The sequence below is a fragment of the Lepidochelys kempii genome, chromosome 8 (genome assembly GCF_965140285.1).
Source record: "Lepidochelys kempii isolate rLepKem1 chromosome 8, rLepKem1.hap1, whole genome shotgun sequence".
Lineage (NCBI taxonomy): Eukaryota > Metazoa > Chordata > Testudines > Cheloniidae > Lepidochelys > Lepidochelys kempii.
This window is the reverse complement of record NC_136387.1, coordinates 69,653,628-69,680,847: the sequence shown is the minus strand read 5'-3', so window position 1 is coordinate 69,680,847 and position 27,220 is coordinate 69,653,628. Positions and strand designations below refer to the sequence as shown.

General features: G+C 40.3%; 1 protein-coding gene across 2 annotated transcripts in view; it reads right to left on the bottom strand.

The window, feature by feature from the left end:
- Nucleotides 1-16,841, bottom strand: part of OLFM3 (olfactomedin 3) — a 119,670-nt gene extending 102,829 nt beyond the window's left edge. The window contains exons 1-2 of one of the 2 annotated variants that reach the window (XM_073356874.1): nucleotides 16,372-16,444; nucleotides 6,843-7,078 (exon numbers count right to left, since the gene is read on the bottom strand). In XM_073356874.1, coding sequence (XP_073212975.1) covers nucleotides 6,843-6,917 — 75 coding nt within the window. In that variant the 5' untranslated portion in view covers nucleotides 6,918-7,078; nucleotides 16,372-16,444. Of the gene's footprint in view, nucleotides 1-6,842; nucleotides 7,079-16,371 lie in introns of both variants that reach the window. The other variant, XM_073356875.2, reaches the window with a different exon arrangement.
- Between the last annotated feature and the right edge of the window lie 10,379 nt (nucleotides 16,842-27,220).

The window sequence follows — 27,220 nt, the reverse complement described above, 5'->3', positions numbered from 1 at the left end:
ATTCATCACCCAGTGGTTTACACTATGTGTTGACACATTTACATAGGGCTATAGCCTGGCCACCTCTAATGCTGGTGTACACTGGGGAGCGGCGGGGGGGGCGGGTAGGAGTAAAGCAGGAGTATGTGAATGGCATATTCTGCCCTCGGAACTGCTTTCTATGGGGGAGTCTGATACACAAATAAGGGCAGAGAGTAAACAGATCCAGGCTCTTCCCCACTCCTACCTGCTGCCTCGTACAGCTGTCAACCATATATAGAGTTTGCTACGCTCCCCTTAAAAACCGTTTGTGCTTTTCTGATACACCATGTCGCTCTGGTCAGAGTGCCCTTGGTGCTTTACCCGTACAGTGTAGCTTTGCACCATCCCCAAAGAGAGCTCTGCTTCAGAGGCACAATCTAATCCATAGATTGATATTGATTAATATTAGAACACCAGGCCAAATTCTGCTCATGTACACCAGTGTAAATCAGGAGTACCTCCATTGAAATCAATGGGGTTCCACACCAGTGTAAAACTGACGTCGGATGAGAACCAGACCCTATAGTTCTATTATCAACCCCACATCTGCCTTTGTGGCTGCAGACGTACACATGCTCCCTGAATGGCATTGCTGCTTTTTATTCCAAGGGTTTGCTTTCTCCTCAGAATCAGAAACATAAAACCTGAAAAATTAACAGTACTCCCTCACTTGTATCATTATATTCAGTTCTGATCAATCTGTCTCACAAAGGATTGAGCAGAACTAGTCATTGAGAGATAGCCAACAAAATGAGGCCTGGGAAGACTTTTATATGCAGAGAGATTGAAAAGATTGGAACCCTTTAGTATGGAGAGACGGCAGATAAGGGAGGCCATGAGAGAAGTATGAAAAATAACAAATGGTTAAGAAAAGGTAAATTGGTACTTCTAGTGACCTTTTCTTATAATACAAGAACATGGGGACATTATAGCACAGTGGTTCCCAAACTAGGAGCACTGCTTGTTCAGGGAAAGCCCCTGGTGGGCTGGGCTGGTTTGTTTACCTGCTGCATCTGCAGGTTCGGCTGATTGCAGCTCCCAGTGGCAGCGGTTTGCTGCTCCAGGCCAATGGGGGCTGCAGGAAGTGGCGGCCAGCATGTCCCTCGACCTGCGCCACTTCCTGCAGCTCCCATTGGCTGAGAGTGGCGAACCGCGGCCACTGGGAGCTGCGATCGGCTGAACCTACAGATGTGGCAGCTAAACAAACCGGCCCAGCCTGCCAGGGGCTTTCCCTGAACAAGTGGTGCCCCTAGTTTGGGAACCACTGTTATAGCAGATTCTAAGGCCAACATTTAAAATTTATTACAGTAAATACTTCTTACCCAACATATAACCTGTGAAAGTCACTACCAAAAGATATAATTTAGACTTAGTAAGTTTTTTAAAAATTATCATATATATATGGATAATGGCCACTGCCAGAACAGGTTACTGGTCTAGATGGACCTTTTTGTGGTCTGGTATGGCACTTTATATGTTACTTTGAAAAAGATTCCTGTCACCTCAGGAAATGTTTTAGTGTCTAACCCACATGATATTCCCAGCTCTGATTCTGATCAACTGACCAATTCTCAAATGTCTGGAATTAGAGTCTATGAATATGGCTCTTGAGGAGATGGAAATTATTTTAGGAAATATACATTCATCTCTTAATGTCTTTAGAAGAAGAGTTCCCAATGTGGAAAAATCAATAAGTGTTCTTCAAGAAAAAGATAATGAAAAAATAAGGTTACAACTTCACAGTCGCAGTTGTCTGCTAGTATTTATGACAACATTGCATGGTGCAGACATGTAGAAGATCAAGAAAAGAACTTGAAATACTTAAACCATCATTTTGTAAATTGCCCAATATTTCTTTTGGTAGAACTGAATTGGACATTTGGTTTTATAAATGTAATACATATTTGAAAGAAACTTCGGAACAGACGAGAGCATACCGAAACCATAGCAAAAATAGTTTTCACATGGACTCATCCATAATTTACATAATTTGAATGCATCAATTTCTGCTACAAGGATGGACTTCTGTTTCTCAGTCAGATACTCCTAGTCTAAGATGCAGTCATATATCGTGAATGGATACTTCAGACAACTCATCATTATTCAGATTATCTTTTAAATGGTTAGAAAATTCAGTAGCCCAGATATCATACAAGCCACATGTTATCAAAAATGTCATTTTATCTCTTTTTCCAGAAGTTGTATCAGTTAATGAAGTTCATAAAGTTATCTGTCTTTGCAGGTGCCTGGCTTCTTCTTATGATTTGGAAAGAGATGTAATGGATAGAGAACATAAGTATGAAGGAAAAATTATAATTCTTTTTTTTCTGCTTAATAAAAATGTCCTTATCTATATGTAATTGCTACCTTTGTGGGATATTGCATTACCTCTGGGTGTATCAACTATAAAGTAGAGCTAGTAAGACAGGAATAAACAAATCAAAAGTTCAGTGAATTTAGGTCTTCATTCTGGTTCATGAATAATATACAAACCTTTCCTGATTTCTGCAAATGTATTAATTATAGGTAATTATTGGATGAACAACTTCCAGACTATAGGTAGTGTGTAAACTGTTGACTACAATTATTTACCTCTAGGCATTTATGTTGTGTGAATGGTCACAGGGTATTTTTTATTGCTTTGGAATTAGATTATTGGAACATAAATATAATTTCCGTCTTTACACATTTTGGCTTGCTGTACATGCATCTTGAATGCTTTGTGAGTATCAGCTCCTAAGATGTATGTGCACTGAGTTGTTGTTTTATATTTCTTTTCTGTAAAATCATTTAAAACAAAAATAGAAAACAATGGACACTTTCCAGTTTGGAATCCAATCCAGAACTAAAACCATAGGTTTGGCTCTAGATAGTCTGCTCTGTCCCTCCCCTCTCTTAGGTGTAAAAGGGAGTGTATTCAAGGTTCTGATTTTGATCTATTTTCACAATTTATGGAATCAGGAAGAAAAAGCACCTCAAACCAACCTGTCCGAATAGAAATTGTTTTAAATTAAGGGAGGAAGACCACACTAGTAGTTGCTCTCTTCCTTCTCCCTCCCCCTCACATTACTGTTCACAATCAGGATAACTTTAGTCACACTGCTCAATTCATTTTAGTTTTTGTATCTCAAATACAATTAGAAGTATGTAAAATAATGGATGAAAACTATTTGTTACCAAAATAACAACCAAATGGACCAGAAATTCTACTCACACTGAATATTACATAGTAACAAGTACCTTGACCAGAGCTTTTGATTTTACATCTATATATAAATATAATGGATGAATGGCTTCTGACTGGAAAAAAAATCAATGAGTGTATCAGGGCACAACACAAAAGAAAATGAAAATACTCTGCTGACTGACAGTAGGAAACGCAATTTTAAAACAACAACAATCTTGAATGTAATGCTAAGAGTTTGAAATACACATTTAAGTAATTGTTTGGCTTAACTTGTGATGACATAAGCATTCTAATGCTAGATTAAATCTATTAGGCAGAAATCCTCTCCGCATAAATCACAAAAATAAAAAATGTTGCTGATGTATTGTGAACATTAAAACAATTAATTCAGGGCATACTGTAACAAATAATTTAAGGGGACAAATTCTCAGTAAAAAGTTCAGAATTTAGCAAGGCAGTTAGGAAGTAAATTTTCTGTCTACAGCTTCTTTATATTTATTTATTTGTAGTTTATATATGTGGCCTACTGATGCAACAAGCCTAATGTTATTTACTTCCTTTGGTTCTTCTCCTTTGGTACAATTGAAGCATTTCTGGGGGCTCTTGTATGCACTTCTCTGACTTAATAGCCTTTATAATAAGGTACCAGAATCAGTCTCTTGTCAGTTGATTATGATATTTAATCTGTTCATTTCTTAATTATTTGGAATGCTCTAACATTTGTTAGGCTGTCAAACACAAGCCTCTTTGGACACTTTGTGAAAATGCACTTAAATACTTACACAGATAGCATGTATGATTCTTTTTGTGATCTCATTATGGGCCCAAGCCCCAAATTCTGGGAAAGCCGATGGGAGATGAGGGCACACAATATCTCACAGAAAGTACTCATAAACTTATAGGAGCAGCCATAGTCTATGCGTTCCACTCATGTGAATCATTATATCAGTTCTATATGTAAGCTTATTTCACCTCTCTTTAAAATTTGCTAAATATTAAAGAGGGACCCAGACTGGACCACTGAATCTGAAGCATGTGTAGGAACAATAATACTAAGGTAATTTTGAAATTTAGACTCTCCCACGCAAGCTCAGATAATTCATCAGTGTATACATAAGGGTTTTAAGATCTGACTTAGTTATCCTCAAATGGACCTGCATATATGCCTTGCATTTTAAATATTTCTTTCCGCTAGTATCTTTAGAATTATTTAAAAAGTTGAAAATCTGCAAATAAAAGACTATATGTGAAGTGGGTCTTTGAGAAGAAATGACTGTAATTTTTCCGCTGATTCTTTTTTTTAACAAAAAAGCCATTTTTCATCAAAACAGAAATTTCAACTGGAAATCTGAATGAAAGGCAAAATATTTTTTTAAATTTCTTTATGGAAACAAAAATCATTTCCCAGCTAGTACTAATTTTGAGAGATTTCTCACCATGAATATAACGTATGAGCATAATAATTGGCATATGTGGACTTGGAGTTATTAACAGTTTTTCTCTCTCTAGCTCTCCCTTTAAAAATAACATTTAGAAAAACCCTGTTTTAAATTGCAAAGAAAGAAAATGACTTATAAGGTTTCTGTGGTACAGAAATAGAATCCTTATAAGGAATACATCAAAATTTTGTGCTTTCACAAAATGTGCTGGACGGTGGGACCCAGTGAACATTCATGTTCAGCTAGCGCTGGCTAATTGGAAAATAATGGGGAGCCAAAGAGCTATAAACTACAAATAATGGGCTTGCTTCTGCTCCTACCAAAGACAACAGCAAAACTCCTATTGGATGTAGTAGGAACAGGATCAGTTCTGTTGGGTCCAGAGTGACCGGCAATTCACTAACTGCTCATGTCTTGTTAAAAAGAGAGCAGTTTTACTTTGAAAATGTTGTATTATGATTACTAAAATCTAATGAAGATCTGTGTGGATTGTTGTTAAAAATAAAATGCTTTTGAACTGCTTCTGCATAGTAAATCTCAGTCGTTGCATGTTTCAAAAATGATATATTACATTGTTAAAGCATTGTAAGTTTTCAGCTGCTCTGTTCTCCACTGCTTTTTAACATCAAATCCAATATTTTGAAAAAATACAGAAATAAATTGTGTGCTGAGAATGTTAGTTCACCTGCACACCACAGCACTGGTGTGACTATAACAAAGGGCAGAAAAATAAGGAATATCCTGCAGAAGAGTATTTGGAAACTGAAATAGAAATAACCCATATTCAAATGATGTAGGAATAAATATTTATTTGGACACTAAATAAGTTACTTTTCTTATTTATATAAAGGAATAACACCACCCCAAAGGCAATAAATAAAATAAATACAAACAACAATTGAAAACAACTACATTCTATAATAAGTACAATGGGTCTGCTCCCGTAAATAATTAACAACTATTTATGTGATAAAATATTGCTGAATCATCGGACCCTTATGCCCTAATTCTAGATATCATCCTTATTCAGTACAGCACTTAAACATGTGCTCAAGTCCCACTGAAGTCCATGCTTAAAAATTAATTATATGCTTACATACTATTTTAGGCAGGGATGGATTATAGTATCTATAAGTGCTATCTTGAATCAGGACCTTAATCTGGAGTACTTGTGGCACCTTAGAGACTAACCAATTTATTTGAGCATGAGCTTTCGTGAGCTACAGCTCACTTCATCGGATGCATACCGCCACGGTATGCATCCGATGAAGTGAGCTGTAGCTCACGAAACTCATGCTCAAATAAATTGGTTAGTCTCTAAGGTGCCACAAGTACTCCTTTTCTTTTTGCAAAGACAGACTAACACAGCTGTTACTCTGAGACCTTAATCTGGGTGCTTCTAATTAATTAATTAATTAGAAACCAACAACCATGCATACATATGGCAAAGTATATCAATCAGAAAGCTATCCCAGAGCACATCAGCTACATAAGAACAAACACATTCCCAAAATTGCCACTGACAATTTATAAAGGAGTTCTGCAACATGCCTTTACTGCGGATCCTCCTTCACCCAACTGCCCCAGTACAGTTTACTCCACAGCTGCAGAAAGGTGCAAATACTTGCATCACTCCCTGAAATCAGAGGGACAAGTGTGGCCCCTTTGTCTGTAGAATGTACCTAAATCCTGGTTGTCCCAACTGAAAAATGTTTTCAAGGGAAGTAATACTACATTGGAGATTAAAGCTATAATCAGATTTATAGGGATTCATTTGAATAAATGTCAAGGAATCCATTTGATGACTTTCTTCTTGATCATAATCATTTCCAAGTGGAATGAAGAAACAAGAAGTATTACATTTTGGGCTATATAAAGCTGTTGTGAATGATTGCATGGATACTCCATGAGAGAGAGACTCGGAAAGGGCCAAAATATTAAAGGATTTTTTTCATCCTGTAGATTCACACTCAATAAAATCCTTTATAAAATGCCAATAGACATTTTGTAAATAACTTTATTTTGTTGGAATTGATGTGTTCTAGAATATCTGTCCTCTAAATAAAAAGCACAAAGACACAGAGGCAACTGGGCAATGAGATATAAAACCTTTTACTTCTAGGCTGGCAGTTCAAATCCAGCCTAGTTCTGATAATGATTGTAAGTTAACATCTTGTGACTGTTTAGTGACTTACATAAAATGAGTTTGGATGTCTCAGTCCAGTTCCCAGTGAAAAAGTTTCCATATCACAAAAAACTGTCACCTCCATTGACACTAATTTGACACCTTTGCTGGCTGGCTGTGCAGCCAGGCCAAAGATGCACACAGCTTGGACAGTTGAAACGGAACTATTTTCTCACTTCTGCAAGTGATCCCCAAGGTGAGCGAGGCAGGGTGGAGAAGCTTGTAAGGCCATTTCCTATGCTGTACCTGTGCAGTGAATAAATATAAGACTTCAGTCTGCAACATTGTAAAGGATGCTCACAATCTGATTGGAGATAAAAGCCCATAGGCTGCAACTGTTACTGAACATGAACAAAACAAAAATAACCAAGGGAGGAAAACAAACAAGAATAAACATACTTGCAAAATGATTGCACCTGCATCTTTCTCCTGACTGAATCAACAAACAAACTCCTTCTGGCTGGTCTGAGGATCAATTTTGGACTGTCCCACAGGACTAGACCACAAGCCCAGCAAACATTCTGGCCTAGAACTAGCCCAGGCCAACCCCCAGCAGTTTTTACCAGTAGGTTTCACTACCCTGGGATAGCAAAATCCCTGATCTCTCAGTTATGAAATTGGATGACAAAGACTGCCTCGCCCCAGTTTAATAGCTTATTGTTCTACAAAATTCTCCTACAAGAATTGTCCTGAAAACGTAGATAAATATAAATTAACCAACCACAGTATCAACTTTCTGATACAGAAGAAAAAAATGCTATACCACCTGTCACTCCATTCAAGCACATGGGTGAGTAGATGGGTTTTACACTGGAAGGAGACAAGAAGGAAGAGAAAGCTCTTTCTCCTTTAACAAAGGACCCTTAATGCCTCTTAGGTTTTGGAGAGGCTATCAGTAAGAATTAGGCTGTGTGTAGCTGGCGGGGGCATGCCTTCTATAGGCAGCAATGGTAAAAGAACTTCATTCCCATATCCAGCATGGATATCATGATTACTAAATTTACAGGATGTTTGTTTGTTTTTTGTTTAGAGGTATTAATCAAAGCCCACATGGCCAAGTCTAAGCCCCTGAAGACCAGTGATGTGCACTACAGGAGCTACTGGGAAGTTCCTTTCAACTAATAACCAGCTTATTTACCTATGAAAAAATAGTCTTTGAATGAGCCAGACTGAGTAACAGTAGTGATAGACATACTTGGATTGTGGCTATGACCATATTTGGAATTTTTGCACTTCTGAAAGATATTCTTCTAAAAAGAAAAGCATGAATATCACATGGTGAAATGAGGCACATCTGCTCTGCTTTGCAGGTGCACTGCGGTGCATGAATATCAGCCAAGTCTGTTTGTGAGACATAGGACAGATTATCACCTTTACATTGTAGGTGACCTCAAAGTTCTTTGGTCCTAATTTCCAAGTTCTTGAAATCTGTTAAAATATTTTGTAGGCTTACTATATATGTTTCTACCTCAACAGCATTTAAAACAATATTATTCTTTAAATTATAGTATGCATAATTACTGTATATAGTCTCAGTTTTTTATTAGCTGTGGGACTCAGAACTCCATTCTAATTAGATAGCATGTTGAACTTTTACATACATCCCTCTCCCCAGATCATGATTTTAGAAACACATTTGACTGACATATGCCATTAAAAGATTCTCTCTGTCTCTAGGTGCATATGCCATGTTCATTGTCATGGTAAGTGAATGTCTTACAAAAATTAAGCAAGGTCTATGAGATTTTCAGTTTTCTCCTTTGGTATTCTTCTCCCTTCCAGAGAGAATATTGAGGGGTTTTTTTATGTTGGAGTTGAGGGGTACTGAAAGAATTTGTACAGTGGGAGTGCTGAGAGCAATTGAACCAAACTGTAAACTCTATATATAATGGAAATCGCTTCAATCCACAGGGTGCGGCAGCATGCCTAGTTCAAAAACCTACATCATCATGTCTATAAATTACAATAACTATTGTCAGTTGTTATTGTGGGAAAGCTATTATCAAGAGATGGGGTTTATGTTTGCTCCTGAATGTTGTCTTTGTAATTCCTTGTGGTAGAGACTGCCATACTCAAGGTCCAGACACCAAAAAAAGTCATGAATCTACTCCTGTGAGGTTCATCCTCACTTGTTAAAATATCCAATGCCTCTGAGATTAAAGGTATCATGATAGATTGTCATCTTTCTGAAAGTCTTTGAGAGTCCCAGCCTATTGGGGGCTGTACAGATGAAGGCTAGGACTTTGAATTTAATTTGGCATTCACTGGGATCTCAGGGTCAGGAATCAGAGTCTGGTAGCAGAGCCAGTCTGGAAGAAGGACCTGCAGCATAGCCAGTCTCTGGGCAACCCTAATGAGCGCAACTGACCCGCAGGGGGCTGTCTGAGTGGCTACAGTGTCTGGTTGGAAAAGTCATTAGATCAGCTCTTAAGACCAGTGGTAGCAGCAGTTCATTAGCTGCTCAAAGTGTTTGCCCATGGCTGCAATAGCTCCTCTGCCTGCTGGTTCCCAGACCTGCTCCTTGTTCCAGCCCTGCTGCTGCCTTGGATCCAGCCCTTCCCCTGGTTTGTTTCACTCTAGGTAACCTGGTTCTGACTCTCAGCTCTAATTCCTGACCTTTGATTTCAGCTCTGACCCTTGGCTCTGGTCTCTGACTCCGATTCTGAGCATAGGCTCCAGCTCCTGACTCTAGGTGTGAGCCTTGGCTCTGACACTTGGCATCTGACTCCAGCTGTGACCCTGAACTCTGAATCCTGGCTAATGATTCCTGCTCTAACCACCATGCCTGACTCCTGCTCTGACCGGAGGCCAGACTACTGCTCCAACAATTGGGCATGACCATCCATGTCCACATGATACCCAGGGATATGTTCTTGCTCCAACATTGTTGAACATATTTATGAATGATCTGCCTCTGACAATTTCAAGGTAATTCACATAGACAGATAACATCTGCCTCGTTTCAAGAGACAGAGTCTTCAAAAAGACTGAGGACAACTGAAGCCACCATTAGTGGCTATTACTTAAGAGACTTAAGTCCTGTGAGTCAAAGACTATGTTGTCATGCTTCCATCTCAGCTACAAGAGCTCAACATTTTCTTGGATGAAGAAGAGCTGGCACATGACTCAAAACTCTATCTAGGAGTTACTTTAGCTCACACACTTACCTACAAGGACCACCTCACCTAGGTAGCTCAGAAGATTAAGACCAGAAATGGCCTCCTAATCAAGCTTGCAGGATCAACTTGGGAACCTAATGCACAAACATTTTGCAGCTTCCTGCTAGCTCTCTGCTACTCCTGTGTGGTTAAACTCTTCCCAGACAAAGCTAGTTGATGTACAACTGAATCAAATGATGAAAATAATAACGGGAACTATGAGACTAGCAAACACCAAGTGGCTATCAGATCTTGCCACATTGTGGCAAGCAAAATGGGAATGAGCTGCTCCCTCTGTAAGAAACTTCCTCCTCATTACTCAGCCTGATGAGAGACTGCCTGGCTATGACCTGCCATGCTAGCTCTGATGCAAGCTGAACATTTTCAAATGCAGGGTGGTGAGGTGTACAAATGACTGCAACTGGGACTCAGGAACTGCCCTCTGTGTAGTTGTGGTGGAGTGGAGAATGCGGCACATCTAGTGAATGGCAGCTCATCTCATGTTGGACTATCAGGAGGACTTTCCAGTCCCCGCACTGCTGATCCCGAGGCTACTGAATGGCTAAAATGTGTGTGATACCTTCCTAAGCCTTTTAGACATTTTTACATTTTTTTTGTTTTGACTTATGCATCTGTTTTATCTCCATTCCTTATATTTTATATTTGAACTTTTTCATCTTTATTGTCTCACTTGGGCATTCGTTAATTAATAATAATGTTTTGGAGGGGATTCTATTAGAACCCAGAGCTCTGTATTGATGTATTTGTGTCTCGCTATGTTATAGTGAGGCTGCTGTGTTCTGAATCAGCTGTAGGTTATTCAGTGCCTCCAGGTTCATTTCTTAATGTAGGTCATTATAACTGTCAACCTGGGAGATTTCAGTGTATTGACAACTGTAGCTGTAGCTAAGTCTGCATTCATCTAGAGAGTGTGAAACTGTCTTTGTACTAAAAACATTGGGAGTCAATAACCATCCAACTTCCACCTGCAACAGTAGCCATCTTGGCAACCTGTGGCTCCAGTCTTGTTAAGAATAATGGGAAACAGTGGCCATTTTTAGTTAGTGCTTAAAAATACATGGTTTTTGTTTTCTTCTGATAGCAGCAGCTTAACACCTCCTCCCATATATACACCTAAAATTATGTCATTTTTGATAATATCACAAGAATTGGCAACTCTGTGTGTCACTTGTTTTGTCACAATCTCTTCCAATAGTATTAGAATAAAATGAAAAAGAATCCTTGTGTAACTTCACAGCCAATGTGGAAGTGGTGCCCTTCGGGGCTGGATTGAGAGGAAATATATGAACCAACTTTATTCAATTCCATTCACTCTTTCCAGGTCTCTAAGGCAAAAAATTACTGTCTGATGACCAATCGTATTGTTTATTGCTGAGAGAACCAGTGGTATTTGGACCCTGTTCATAAATAGAAATAGAACAGCTGCTAGTGGCTAACGTCATCCCTGTGTTATATCCTACTCTGAACCCAAGTATGGGAGGATCAAGGATGGGGACAAAGTTACATGTAATTGAAGACAGTTCTTCCCTGGATTCTAAATTATCTTGCTCAGAAATAGGGGATCAGACACCAGGTGGTAGTTGACAAGACTCAGAAATGAATGTTTTAGAACTTTCATGTCTCCCAATGTCATATGTAGGCTTGATGGTTAATGCCAGATTTTCATATTAACTAACCACAGATAGTAGAAAAAATAGGCTAAATTAATTACATAGTGGCTAATGAGATTTGACATGTACATAGCAATGGATCATAGAACTATGGAGTCATTACTTTCAATAAAAATAATGTATTTTGGCACATGTATGATATTACTGATATGGAATTTCATAAAGGGAATGAATTAACTTGTAACACTAATGAAGCATACTTGATATAACTCCTTTTTTCCTTTAACTCTCTGGGAAAAAAGTTTTTAGTTGCTATTTGGGCAAACAGTATGAAGACTATTACAGTTTCTGAACAACTTTATGGATTTTGAAAATCTACAAGTACAAACAATTTTAAGATGAAAATACAGAGATATAGTATACATTCTGCAGTAACCAACGAATTTTAGATCTGTTTTTGTTCTTCAGCTTTTCCAAAATCATGTTAATAAAAGCCATATATATAATTTACACTCTTTTCCTGACTATGCTATACATTTGGTCCTGTTCTGATTTCATTAGTCTGTCTTCTTTTGAAACTTTTTTTTGGCAAATTTCAAGAAATCAAAACCAATCAAATGTGGAACATAAAGCAATTACGGGACTTAGAGAAATAATGTACATGTAAAATTTGTGTTTGAATGATGCATGCACATTTTTAAGGCCTATTTAAGTTCTAGGATTTCAAAATTAAAACTAAATATTTCTGGCTAGAATGAAGACAGTCCTTTAAACATTCTCTGCTTATTTTCTTCAGAGGTGAGCACTGAATAGCTTTGAAATGCTTACTTCTGTTATACTATCATGATTATTTGGTATAGTGATTAAATGATGGCCTGCCTAAAATGGTCCTTTTAACAGAAGGCCACTTTATATACTATCAAGATCATTACAATACACCACGCTTTTAGAAAAGCAGCACAGAGATGCCATCTAGCAGCAATTCTTAGGAATTTCCAAATATTTAATAGTTCTTTCTCTCAAGATATTGGATCTGAGTGAAATACCGAGGGAAGCTTTCATATTTCTAATTGAAACCTTTTGATTAAAACTAGACTTCTTGCTAACTATTCAGCCACTCTGATGGAAATAAAACTTTACTGAAGTACATTATTATGAACAATGATTTTTTTGTATTTTCCATATAAGTAGATATTATAATTATAGTCTAATTAAGAGACAAGACATTTTAATCATTTTCTTGAACTAAAATTGATGGTCTGTCAGCAGCATTAAAAACTTGTAAAATCAATTGGTGGTGAACTGCTTTCCATTTACTTAAAGAAGAGTTTCCATGCACAGTCAATATTCTGTCAAGTTTAACAAAAATACTAAAAATGTGTCAATGTGGAAAATAAATGAACTCAGTTTATATAAACACTTTAGCATTTCAGAAATTAAAGACTAAACTATACACTTTTTCTGGTTACATATCTTACCAAGAGATGGCGACACGTAAACGCTTTATGATTGGAAGATAGCCTAATAAGTTCTAACACAGAATGCTTGTCACAATAAGAGTACAAATATCATATGATCCTCTAAGAGTCAATAGTGGCCTCTCTGTTGGGGAACGTTTTGATTTCTGTGAAATCTGTAAAATGGGAAAAATGATACTGACCGCCTTTGTAAAGTGCTCTGAGGTCTAGTGACAAAAAGTGCTATATAAGCTGTAGGTATTATTATTACTATTTATTTATTTGGGTTTTTTAAATAACTTATTGGATATATTTATTACTGTCTACACAGTAAATCTATCACAATATCTAGCACATTAGTAAAAATATATTATGTCATCTATTCCAAAACTTTTAATATGATTTATTAAGGTAATGTGCATGTGCAGCGGGTGTGTAAATATTCATAAGTATATATATATACTCATATAGAATTAGCTCTCACTAAAATGGATAAGCATAAAAGCTGAGCGAAGTTATCACAAATAATTCTTTTTTAAAAAAAAGGCATAACATCCCCTTAGTCCCCCCAACTAATTTCAAATGGCAAATATGCTATCCAATCTGAAGGGCAGAATATTATTGCTTCATTTCTTCTTAAATAAATAAATAAATGAATATATTTGTACTACTGCTATTTCCTATGTGCTTTCAGTCATTATTTGTACTTATTTACTGAAGTCAGTCAATAACTAAAATAAAGACATTAAAAGGCAATAAAAATAAAGACAACTAGAGGAGTTTTGCATATACATAATTTGTCACAGAAATTTGAAAGCTATTATTTAAAGTCTTAAAATGTGAATAATTAGATGTATAATTTGCTATATTCAATATACTTTATATGCTTAATCTGGCAAAAAAAATCATTGAGAGAAGTGTATGCCTTTGGTGTTTAGATCTATGAAAAGCCAGCTCAGTTCTGTTAAATAGCAAAGTTTGACTAGGGCCTTTTATTTTTATATTATCCTAAGGACTTTTTTGCTTTTCAGTCCATGACCCCTTTACAAAATTAAAATAGCCTGCAATGAACATTTTAATATCCCGTAAAATGTCACACAGTGTGTAGAATAAAAGGCTATTTTTATGCCCTCTGCATAGTATAATGCAGTACCAAAAGGGCTAGAAGCAAAGTTTGAAAAGTTAATATATGCATATCTTTAAAGTGGATCATTACGTCTTTTCTGTTCTAAATGAGTATAGACATGGTTGATGGAGAGTTTATGCCATCATGTATATGGGGGACATCACTGACACCTGATGTGGGGCAGAAAGAAGTATGCCAGCTTCACTTCAGTTCCTATAGTAGGGGTTTTACTATTGTGGAGATAGACAAATTGATATAAATTCTGCCCACAGTTGCTCTCAGGCACTGGCTCCCTTTGACATTAAAAGAGTTGACTAGGTGTGACTGTGGCTAGATTGTTGCCTCTCGCATGTACAGAAAAACAGATAAAACAAAATGTAAGTATGGGATTTCATTAACATAAAATGTATGTATGGAATTTCACTAATATAAAATAAGCACATGTTGCTGCTCATACATATGTACAACTCTCATGTATTTGCTTGGTGAATCTCTCTTTATAGATTACAATAATAGCTACTAAACACTTCAGTGTTAACAATTACTTGAGCTTACTTATGGGTTTTGTAAGGTAAATTTCACTTAGATTTGCTATTTTTAAAAATCCTCAAAAATTATTTCTACAGATGTAAATTAGATTTCCATTGAAATGGTTTTAAAGTTTTATCTCAGTGTATTTTTCAAGATGGACATTGTTTACTGTATTTGATGAAGTGAGCTGTAGCTCACGAAAGCTTATGCTCAAATAAATTTGTTAGTCTCTAAGGTGCCACAAGTACTCCTTTTCTTTTTACGGATACAGACTAACACGGCTGCTACTCTGAAACCCATTGTTTTTTATGTGATCAATTTTGACATCTACCTGTTTACTAGTGCTGAAACTGTTTCACACAGTGGTTTAGTATTAAAAAGGCATCATTAAAATGACATTCACATACATACTGTATAAGTGATGACAACACAATGTATACTACTTGTGGTAATGGACTGATATACTCAACAAAAGTACTCATTACCTTCGTATATAGCCTACAAGGAATCCAAAGATTGCATAACATAAATACTGAGACAGATGAGACAAGTTCTAAGTTTATACTGCACAAAATACAGTGGTCTAGTGGTTTTCAGTTATCAGTGCTATTAAATGGTATTGGACAAGGCTGATTTTCAATAAATTATTAAAGGATTTTTAAATTCCCTACACAAGACAGGTTGTATAATGTAAGATATTGCTTACTTTTAAGTATTCATAATTCAGTTTCAGAGCTGATATTTTTGATACCTGAATGCACTTGAAAATAATGAAACTTTGCTGCAGTCTAGAGCGTGGCTATTGTACTCAAGGGGAAAAAACCCTAAGCCTTTTTTTCCCCGTGACACTTCAGTTTTCAGTCTAAATATATATATATATATATTCATTTCTTACAACACTGATGCCAGTGTTGATGCTAATGCTAAACGTTTCATAATGGCTGATGTATATTCATTGGTCACTATAAATATCTCCTTGACTTGTGCTGGGTAGTCTAGTGTTAATTTCAGCCAGAGCTGGACAGTTTCCAGAGTTCAACAGATAACCGTTGTTTCCATCCTAGTCTTAGCGTTGTAACGCTTCTATCACCAGCTTCTTTTATTTTTGTCTGATAAAGTAAACTCCGGAGGGGGAGGCGGGAATCGGAATATCAGCGATCAGAGACAATTAATCTTTTCTATTCGAGGTTTCAATTGTAGGAGCATCCCAAATGTTTTGGACACAAACTGCAGCACGTCTGCGTTGTTAGAATTATTGACCAATTTCCAGCATACACATAGAGAAAAGGAGCGGGGCCTGGGGGGGCATCTCTTTCTTAAACAATGGCACCAGACATCTCAATGAATGTTGACAACAAAATATCCTTCCCGTTACTATCCAGTGTTGCTGATCGGACAACAAAAGGACACGCAAAAGCCTTTCCACGCCGAAAGCCAAACCCTGAGAGATCCGCATTGCCTGCTCCATAAAACATTTATTTTTATTTATTTATTTACCTTGAGGTGGCATTACTGGGATAGGTGAACTTGACATCTGCCAGGAGCGGGAGGAAGGGGGGGGGGGAAGAAGGAGCCTTGGGCATAGGAGGACAGCTTTCAGATGGTCTCACGCAAACCACAATACACCGTCTCCTACCTTGGAAGGATCGAGCCCAGCGAGCAAAGCCAGCAGCAGCAGGTTGAGGATGTTGGAGGCCGCCTGCATTCTGATCCAAGGTGTGCTCCGCTTTTTTCACTCTTCATTCATTCACCCCGCTCTCGCTGCAGAGCCCAGGCTAGTCAGTTGCACTTTCTGCCCGCCCGCCGGAGCCGACTGGAAGCCGCAGCCGCCCGAGGGACAATCATTCCGCAGGCATCCTTCGAGCGGAGAGGGAGGGGAGCGCCAGCCCAGGGAAGGCAAGCGAGGAAGGCGCTGGCCGTGGTGCTGAAGCGCCTCCAGCCCCCCCCCTTCCCCTCGCCCCCTTCCCTCCGCCCGCAACCAACCCACCGCAAAAGTTTTGACCCAAGAAAAGAGCGGAGCCCTCGCTGCTGGCAGAGGGGCTGAGACCTGGGCAGCGGATGTGACATCAGCACAGCTCTGGGGGGCTCGGGGGCTGTTTTGCAGGGAATTTGTTAACCAAACACGGACCGACTCACCCCCTCTCGCTAGCCTCACTTCGGGATTTGCTGGCAGCCTGAGCTGCGGAGCGGGCTCCAGTAGCCACACAGGAAAGAGCTACAGGGCACTGGAGCTGGCAGAGCCCACGCACTCCGAAATCACCGGCAGGGGGCGGGCTGGCTCTCCAAAGCCCCGAGATAAAGTTTGCATTTTCTCCCATCCCGTGTGCTGGTAACAGAAGCATTTTACTATGGCCAGAGAGCAATGTGCAGCCCGCCATTTCTGTCCCTTTGTCTAGAGGCGGCTAGACACAAGAATCTTACCATAGACAGCTTGAAATAGCCAGAGACAGACACAGAGACTGGTGATGAGGGCGGTAGAAAAGCAGCAGAGAAGGTGAACAGCCAGGACATTAGGAGGAGCAGGGACTGGCCATGTGTGCTGTCGGCTCCCTGCTCTTACAGATCAGCCAGGAGCCGCTCCCTGTCGGAGGAAGAGAAGCAGCCAGGGAGCTAAGCAGCTGAGACCCAGGAGGGTCAGGTACAGGCCACGTGGGCTGTCAGACTGTTCCCCTAGGGGCCACCTGGAGAGCCGATTAATGGGGACTCTAGGAAGGGCAGGGATCGGCAGTGAGCTGCATAGCTGTCAAGTTCTAAGTAGCAACTTGAAGGACATCGTTGTGGATGTGAGGGCACGAAGTGAGCAAGCTTATTCTGGGTCACCCTGTCCCTCTCTATGTAATCATAATAAATAAATGCTAATACTTGCCCCTGAGGTGCTTTCACTTACCTGTGAGGTAGGGCACGGGCCAATATCACCATCCCTATTGTATAGAGGAGTACATTCAGGCACAGAGGGATGACAAGACTTTCTCAAAGTCACACAGTGAATTGGGCAAAGCTGAGTGTAGTAAGATGAGGCCCTGAAACATAAACCCTTGGTATCAGAGGCCCAGTATGAGACCTAAGGCATGAGCTAAAGTAAGGGTCAAGACTTTGCTAACATAAAGCAAAGTTAAGCTGCGAGCCAAAAGGCAGGCACTGCTCACAGAAGCTGGCAAGGAAAAGGCTGAGGTTGCATAAACATTATGCTGTTGCACAAACATATCTAAAGGTGTCTTGGATACCAGAACTGTATACAAATGGTACAAGAACATTCTTATACCATCCACATAGATAACAAGGAGAGGGGCAAAAGGCTAGTATGATGGATAGAGTTGTTTTGTTTGAACCAACAAGGTGAGAGGTGGCACCTCACTACGTAGAAGGGTGGTGCATAGTTACGTAAAGGGGTTGCACCTCAATACGTCAAGAGCGCTGTGTAACTTGTTTGTACCTATGTATAAGAATGCATCCAGGGGTGGTGTCTTTGTCCGGCCTAGCGGGCAGTGGAAAGTCCCGCCACTGACTGAGCTGAGTTCATTGCCAGGGAGCATAAATTCGTAGTGTGCCCTGTACAGTCTATAGGGAACTATCACTATGCTTCGTTTGAGCAATAAACCTGGCCAACGTGTCTTCATACCTTACTAGAGTCTGTGGTCATTGGCGGTTCTCTCGGGGTCCGCTGTGTTAGCTATCTGCACAGAGCTGGGAAAGCGCACAGAGGGAACACGCACTTATCATCATCGAACACGAACAGAGCACCACACCGGTAGCTTCTGACAACACTGAACATAGCACTGAAACTAGGAGGACTGTCTCCCAAGCTTGTGCACTAACCACTAGACTATTCTCCCCCTAGTTACAAAGTGCCTGCAGTTTTCTTTCCTCCTTTCCCCTCTCTTAATCCCAATCGCCTATTTCTTTGTCTCTTTACTATGGTCTCTCTCTTTGCCTACTACCTGGCCCTTTCTCTCCCCTTTCTCCACTGGTTTTCTTCCTCCAGTGGTTCAGTCTCCTTCTCCTCACTTCTAGCCAACCCCCCAAAATTATGAGTCACTCCCCAAATTGTGAGACTAATTTTAAACCCACCAAAATTTAATTAATTAATTAATTAATTGTGCTGTATGGAGGCAGACAATCCCAGGTCCATATTATACAACTGTCCATACATCTCAGGATTTAAATATACCATGCAGTATTGTGACCACCAAACTGAGAACAATCTAGAGAATGAAGAGGCTAAGATTTTGTGGGATCTGAATATTGTCACAGACTGAATTGGCCAGACAAACAGGTTGGACATAACTGTTGTAGAAATGAAGACAAACAAGACCAGGTTAATTGATATTGCCATACCAGCAGCTAGAATCATAAAAAAAAAAAAAGAAACAAGAAAAGAAGATAGCAAAGTACGAAGAGCTCTGTGAAGTGGAATGATCAGAGACAATCTGAGTGATTACTTGACCATTTGGAACAATCCCTAGGGGTATGAATGAGCAGCTCAAGAACATGCCAGGAGCGCAAGACATCACAATCATTGACCTCTAGAAGCACTCTTGAGCACTATGAGAATTTAAAAAAAAGTCAAAGGAGAACAAGTCTACAAATGCTGGAATTCTGTGAAGTGTTTAACAAAATACCTGACTACACAAATCTATGGAGTCAGTTTGTGGTCAGGTTTTAATGATGACTCATGAGGATACCTTTTAGACAGTAGCTTCCCCTTTTTATGCCTAAAAATCTCTTATGTTTTGAAGCTATTTGTTTAAAACAAATTGAAACAAACAAATCATTCCCATGATGTAATAATGAGGGATAATAATAATAATGACAATCAATACAATGGTGGTGGGGGGGTAAGGGCAGGTAGTTATTTGCCTTCTGTTTTTTGAGCCTGTAGAAAGATGCTGCTGGCCTGCAATTAGCATGTGATCAATACAAGTTGAAATTTCAAGCCTAAGTAGTCATAAAAAAGAGCCTTTTTACAGGGTGCTCAAAGGGGGACTCTACTTACTTTATCCTAACACTTGGCATAGGGAAGTGCCATTTTGTCCATCTCCTCCATCTTCTCTGGTCTCTTTCCTATTGTTGACAACTCTCACAATTGAATCATGCATCTAGTTTTTGTTTAAAACCCCAGCTCCTGAAGATGAGTATTTACAGAACAATCTCAGATTTAATTTAAAAAAAGGTTCTAGCAATCATGGTTACACAGAAAAGCTTAAGAATGTAAAGTCAGAAGACAACCCAAAATTTTAAAATCTCATAATGGAGGGGTGGGGGATTGAATCATGATTTTGAAGCATTTTGAGGTGACTATACTGCTCACCCTTCATGTTCCATCCAATCTCCCTTCCCACACTTCTTCCAAATTTTCACCTGCCTATCTTATATTTTTTGCTGCCCATTTATAACAATATTCCATACTTCACATTCTTCCTTTCTGCCATCTTCTTTCCCTCTGCATGCTCTTCAGTCTCTACCCATGCCTTTTCAGAATCCTTCCTACATCCCACAATCCTGTGTACACTGCTCAGTCTCTCCACTGGACCCCACATACACTAGCCTCTCTGCTTCTCCCCACATTCCCTTTTATCCTCACAGTTGTCTGTCTAGTTTGGAACCTTTAGAGCACAGGGGAGTAGCCATCTTCGCTCAGGGAAGCTTGGCTTCAGGCCCCGTGGAAACATTGGAAGATGGTGGCCAACTTTACTAAAGGCAGCCTCATTTCACATGTGAAAGCTGTAAGGAAATGGCATCTTTAATAATGGCAGCCTATGGCTTCAGTGTCTTTAAATGGAACAAGAAATGGTAGCCATTTTGAATGAGAGCAAACTTTAATGAGTTCCATGCTAGCCATAATGAAATACTTTAACATATGATGAGGCCCAGCAATTCTGCACATTCCTTTGTAACCCTGTGTCCGTTGCCACCTGGCAGTGGAATGTACTGCTGTTCAGAGTCAAGAAGCAACAAAGCTGGCAGCCTAATTCTCCCCACTTCCTGCTCCACTGTGCCAAAGTGACAGTGAGGGAGAAGTGAGAAGGAACGGCACAGAAAATCTTGGCTGTCTGCTTGGAAGCTGTGAGAGTATCTTGTAGTATCTGGAAGGCACAGCTGAAGGGTGCTTAATGCTTAAAGCCCTGCCTGTGAGTGACATTTTCACTCACATAAGTCAAAGTGACAAGGAGGGCAGATGAAGGGAGATGAGCTCAATTGGAGCTGCCCTCCTCTGCACTTTAGGGGTTGGAGGGAGGGGATGGAGAGAGAAGGGACAAGCAGCTGGCACACTAAAATGGGCAGAGATTGACTCTGCAGACTTCATGCCCCCTCCACTTAGGGACAAGTAGAGATCTGCCTTCCCTACCTCCTGTGACAGGAGGGAGAAAAATAGACTGATCCCTTTTCTAGGGACAAGCACTGAGCCATTGAAGGGAAGGAGAAGCAGCACAGGAGGAGGCCCTTACATAATTCCGGTTTTGTTTGCTATGGGGAGAGGGTAGATAAGGATGTGTGGATGAGGTGAGTGGAGGGAACTTTTGGTTGGCAGAGGCATATAATCAGAGGGGAGGGAAGGTGGACTTGATTTGGGGAAATTAGTAAGCATGGATGGTGGCATTGTGGTGAAATGTAAACAAGCTCTCTTGTTCTTGCCTATTGCAAATATATTGCATGGTTTTGTGCATGTTACATTTTGTCTATATTTTAAGCTCTCTGGGGTTGTTGAATGTATTTTACCATGTGCTTTCTCAGCACTAGCGCACAGCCCGGATTGGGGCTTCTAGCTGCCATGGTATTCCAATATAGAAATAATAATAATGTAGCATCATGAGTATCCATATGAATGAAGCAAGACCACACTGTCAAAAAGTCTAACAAACTTTAACTGAGTCAGTGCTTGAGTTTTCACAAGATCTGGCACCACACATCACAAGAACACTTTGTTTCCTTTTCCATTCCCCAACCTCTCTCTCAAACCACAGCCACATGTTACACAGACTTTGTGGGAGGCGATGTGCATAACAACTGTCATAAATATAAAGGGAAGGATAAACCCCTTTGAAATCCCTCCTGGCCAGGGGAAAGCTCCTCTCACCTGTAAAGGGTTAAGAAGCTAAAGGTAACCTTGCTGGCACCTGACCAAAATGACCAATGAGGAGACAAGATACTTTCAAAAGTTGGGAGGAGGGAGAGAAACAAAGGGTCTGTGTGTCTGTCTATAGTCTGTCTTTGCCGGGGATAGACCAGGAATGGAGTCTTAGAACTTTTAGTAAGTAATCTAGCTAGATACGTGTTAGATTATGATTTCTTTAAATGGCTGAGAAAAGAACTGTGCTGAATAGAATAACTATTTCTGTCTGTGTATCTTTTTTGTAACTTAAGGTTTTGCCTAGAGGGGTTCTCTATGTTTTGAATCTAGTTACCCTGTAAGGTATCTACCATCCTGATTTTACAAGGGGGATTTCTTTATTTCTATTTACTTCTATTTTTATTAAAAGTCTTCTTGTAAGAAAACTGAATGCTTTTTCATTGTTCTCAGATCCAAGGGTTTGGGTCTGTGGTCACCTATGCAAATCGGTGAGGCTTTTTATCCAACATTTCCCAGGAAAGGGGGGGGTGCAAGCGTTGGAAGGATTGTTCATTGTTCTTAAGATCCAAGGGTCTGGGTCTGGGTCTGTAGTCACCTAGGCAAATTGGTGAGGCTTTTTACCAAACCTTGTCCAGGAAGTGGGGTGCAAGGTTTTGGGAAGTATTTTGGGGGGAAAGATGTTTCCAAACAGCTTTTCCCCAGTAACCAGTATTAGTTTGGTGGTGGTAGCGGCCAATCCAAGGACAACGGGTGGAATATTTTGTACCTTGGGGAAGTTTTGACCTAAGCTGGTAAAGATAAGCTTAGGAGGTTTTCCATGCAGGTCCCCACATCTGTACCCTAGAGTTCAGAGTGGGGGAGGAACCTTGACAACAACAAACTAGCTATAAAAGCTGTATGATAAAGCAGTAGGTAAGCAGCACAGTTAGACTCTGTTTGCATTTTATGCTGAGGAAAGATGCAGTGATGGATACTGGGAAGTAGTCTTTTCTAATTCTCCTCTTGGGTAAGTAAGGAAATGGTATTGCTGTGTGCTGGCAATAGATGGGGTGAGTGGCAGTCTGGCTTCACTAACCTCTATCTCCCACCAGTCCATAACCCTGGTGCCTGACCAGTCAGGAGCTTTGCTCAGTGCCACCGAAAGGTGAATTGAAAGGATTACAAAACAGACCCTCCCCACACACACCATAGGCAGCATATGAGAAATCTTACAAACCATCAGTGTAGGGAAGACAGTTGCATGTCGCTGAGAGAATTGCATCCTGTTCAAGAATGCCATTTTTGGGTAGTGTTTCACTATATTTTTCCAAATCTGAAATTCTCTTGGGATAAAACCAGACAGACAGATTTTCATATTTGAGTGAAGCAGAGTGATTCTTTTAATGCTAAAATTAGAATGAAGAAGAATACTTTGTTCGATTAATCTGAAACACAAGGCCTGGCATTATAGAAAAACACTTCAGTCAGCAATTTATTTTTAGTAGGCAAAAAACTCTTTAATTTCCATATAAAGCATATATCAAAAGCATGGCCTTTCATATAAAAAAAGTCATACAACCTTACTGAACATACATAAGGGGTCTCCCACTGAAATCCCAGTGGTTAGAATGGAAACAGGATCTGGCCCAATATTGAGTCTGTGATGAATTTTCTTCTACAAAGTGTAACAGAAAGGAAACTAATTTAAAAGTTTCCTGTGGAAAAGGTTTATTAGGCATAGAAAAGAGATAAGAGAATATCAAAAGGGACAGTCATATAGATTAATACAGGTTAATAATAACCAAAGCAATAATACTATAGCACTGGAAATCTGAGATTTCCCAACAGAAAGAGAATGGACAATGTCTTCAATAGAAATAGCCTTTTATGGAAAAAAGCGCACAGATTACAAAACTACAAAGACAAGTATGAGAGCATTTAGGATCCCTTTCTAGAGTACATCCCTGGCTAATTCCTTTACTTTCCTTTGTAGTATATCCTAACTTCTTCTCTCTTTTTCATATCCATCATGTGCAAAATTGGCAAAGTTTAAGAACTTCAAAATAAATCATACAGTAACACTTTTTTTAAAAAAAAGATCCTCTATCAAAGTTGTTGATTTGTCTGACAATTTCAACATGCTTTTGGAATGTCTATCTTTGAAACTAATAAAATATTGAATAGAACAAGTTAAGATAAAAAGGACCAACTATTCTGCCCCTAAAAAAGGCAAATTTTCAGATTTCCAGAACTCCCCAGCTATTTTAATTGGTCTCAGGAACTAATCATTTGTTGGAGGCAATAGTAGCTAAGTGGATTTTGCAAGGACCTGCCATAAGGGTGACTGCATCATGATTATGAATATTATCTGGAATAACAGAGAAGGGACTCAATCCTATTCCACTTATGTTAACACTCCCTGTAGGGGAGAAAGATAAAATTTAGAATGGACTTTTTTCTCAACCAGACAATCATAGAAGCCAAAAGCCATCGGCCAAAGTGTATAATTTGGTGAAAATTGTCACAAACTATTATTTGAGGTACCTTTTTTCCTCTTGGATTTGCAAAAATATTCCTGAAATGTAAACTAAATTCAGACTAACTTGAACATCTTTCTGCTATGTAATCAAGAGAGACAAGGGAAGCAACATATAGGCTTTGATTCAGCAGGCCATCCCTATTCAATAAAGGGCTTAAGCAAATCCTTAATTTTAAGCACATGCTTAATTCCCAGGCACTTCAATAGGACTTAATCACATGCTTCAATACTTTGCTGAATAAGGACAGCCATAAGAACATTCTTAAATGCTCTGTTGAATGATGTTTACAAGGAGGAGGTATGTCTACACTATGAAAATTAGGTCGAATTTATAGAAGTCGGTTTTGTAGAAAGTGGTTTTATATAGTTGATTGTGTGTGTCCCCACACAAATGCTGTAAGTGCATGTAGTCGGCGGAGTGTGTCCACAGTACAGAGGCAACCATTGACTTCTGGAGCACTGCACTGTGGGTGGCTATCCCACAGTTCCTGCAGTCTCCGCCGCCCATTTGAATTCTGGGTATGAGTCCCAGTGCCTGATGGGGCTAAAACATTGTCGCGGGTGGTTCTGGGTACATATTGTCAGGCCCCCCTTCCCTCCCTCCCTCCATGAAAGCAAGGGCAGACAATCATTTTGCGCCTCTTTTCTTGAGTTACCTGTGCAGACGCCATACCACGGCAAGTATAAAGCCCACTCAGCTAACCGTCACTGTATGTCTCCTGAGTGTTGGCAGACGTGGTACTGCATTGCTACACAGCAGCAGTTTATTGCCTTTTGGCAGCAGACAGTGCAGTATGACTGGTAGCCTCCGTCAACGTAGTCCTAGGTGCTCTTTTAACTGGGTGCCTGGGCAAATATGGGAGTGACTCAGCCAGGTCATTTCCCTTTTAAGTTTCGTCTCATGGTGATTCAGTCCTACCTGCAGTGCACTGTCTTTTAATCTGCAGATAGCAGAAGATGATGGCCAGTAGTCATACTACACCGTCTTCTGCCGAGCACCCAGGAGATGACGATGGCTAGCAGTTGTACTGCACAGTCTGCTGTCAGCAAGATGTATAAAGATAGTTGAAGTGGCTCAAAACAAGAAATAGACCAGATTTGTTTTGTATTCATTTTCTCCTCTCTCCCTCTCTCCTTCCCTCCCTTTGTGAAATCAACGGCCTGCTAAACCTGGTTTTGAGTTCTATCCTTGAGGGAGCCATTCAGTTTCTCGCAAAGCCACCCCGTTTGTTGATTTTAATTCCCTGTAAGCCAACCGGTAAGCCATGTCATCAGACAATCAGACATGGCAGACAATTGTTCCGTGCCTTTTTTCTGTGCAGACGCCATACCATGGCAAGCATAGAGCCTGCTCAGATCACTTTGGCAATTAGGAGCACATTAAACACTACACGCATTATCCAGCAGTATATGCAGCACCAGAACCTGGCAAAGCGATACCGGGCAAGTAAGCGATGTGAGCGCGGTGACGTGAGTGATGAGGACATGGAGACAGACTTCTCTCAAAGCACGGGCCCTGCCAAAGTGGGCATCATGGTGCTAATGGGGCAGGTTCATGCGGTGGAACGCCGATTCTGGGCCCAAGAAACAGGCACAGACTGGTGGGACCGCATAGTGTTGCAACTATGGGATGATTCCCAGTGGCTGTGAAACTTTCGCATGCATAAGAGCACTTTCATGGAACTTTGTGACTTGCTTTCCCCTGCCCTGAGGCGCAAGAATACCAAGATGAGAGCAGCCCTCACAGTTGAGAATGAGTGGCACTAGCCCTGTGGAAGCTTGCAATGTCAGACAGCTACCAGTCAGCTGGGAATCAATTTGGAGTGGGCAAATCTACTGTGGGGGCTGCTGTGATGCAAGTAGCCAACACAATCAAAGATCTGCTGATATCAAGGGTAGTGACCCTGGGAAATGTGCAGGTCATAGTGGATGGCTTTGCTGCAATGGGATTCCCTACCTGTGGTGGAGCCATAGATGGAAGCCATATCCCTATCTTGGCATCAGAGCACCAAGCCGGCGAGTACATAAACCGCAAGGGGTACTTTTCAATAGTGCTGCAAGCACTGGTGGGTCACAAGGGATGTTTCACCAACATCAACGTGGGATGGCCAGGAAAGGTACATGACGCTCACATCTTCAGGAACTCTGGTCTGTTTCAAAAGCTGCAGGAAGGGACTTTATTCCCAGACCAGAAAATAACAGTTGGGGATGTTGAAATGCCTATAGTTATCCTTGGGGACCCAGCCTACCCCTTAATGCCATGGCTCATGAAGCCATACACAGGCAGCCTGGACAGTAGTCAGGAGCTGTTCAACTACAGGCTGAGCAAGTGCAGAATGGTGGTAGAATGTGCATTTGGACGTTTAAAAGCGCGCTGGCGCAGTTTACTGACTCGGTTAGACCTCAGCGAAACCAATATTCCCACTGTTATTTCTGCTTGCTGTGTGCTCCACAATATCTGTGAGAGTAAGGGGGAAGACGTTTATGGTGGGGTGGGAGGTTGAGGCAAATCGCCTGGCTGCTGGTTACGCACAGCCAGACACCAGGGCAGTTAGAAAAGCACAGGAGGGCGTGGTGCGCATCAGAGAAGCTTTGAAAACCAGTTTCATGACTGGCCAGGCTACAGTGTGAAAGTTCCGTTTGTTTCTCCTTGATGAAACCTCCCGCCCCTTGGTTCACTCTACTTCCCTGTAAGCTAACCACCCTCCCCTCCTCCCTTTGATCACCACTTGCAGAGGCAATAAAGTCATTGTTGCTTCAAATTCATGCATTCTTTATTAATTCATCACACAAATAGGGGGATAACTACCAAGGTAGCCCAGGAGGGGTGGTGGAGGAGAGAAGCACCAGGAGGAGTGGTGGAGGAGGGAAGGACAAGGCCACACAGCACTTTAAAAG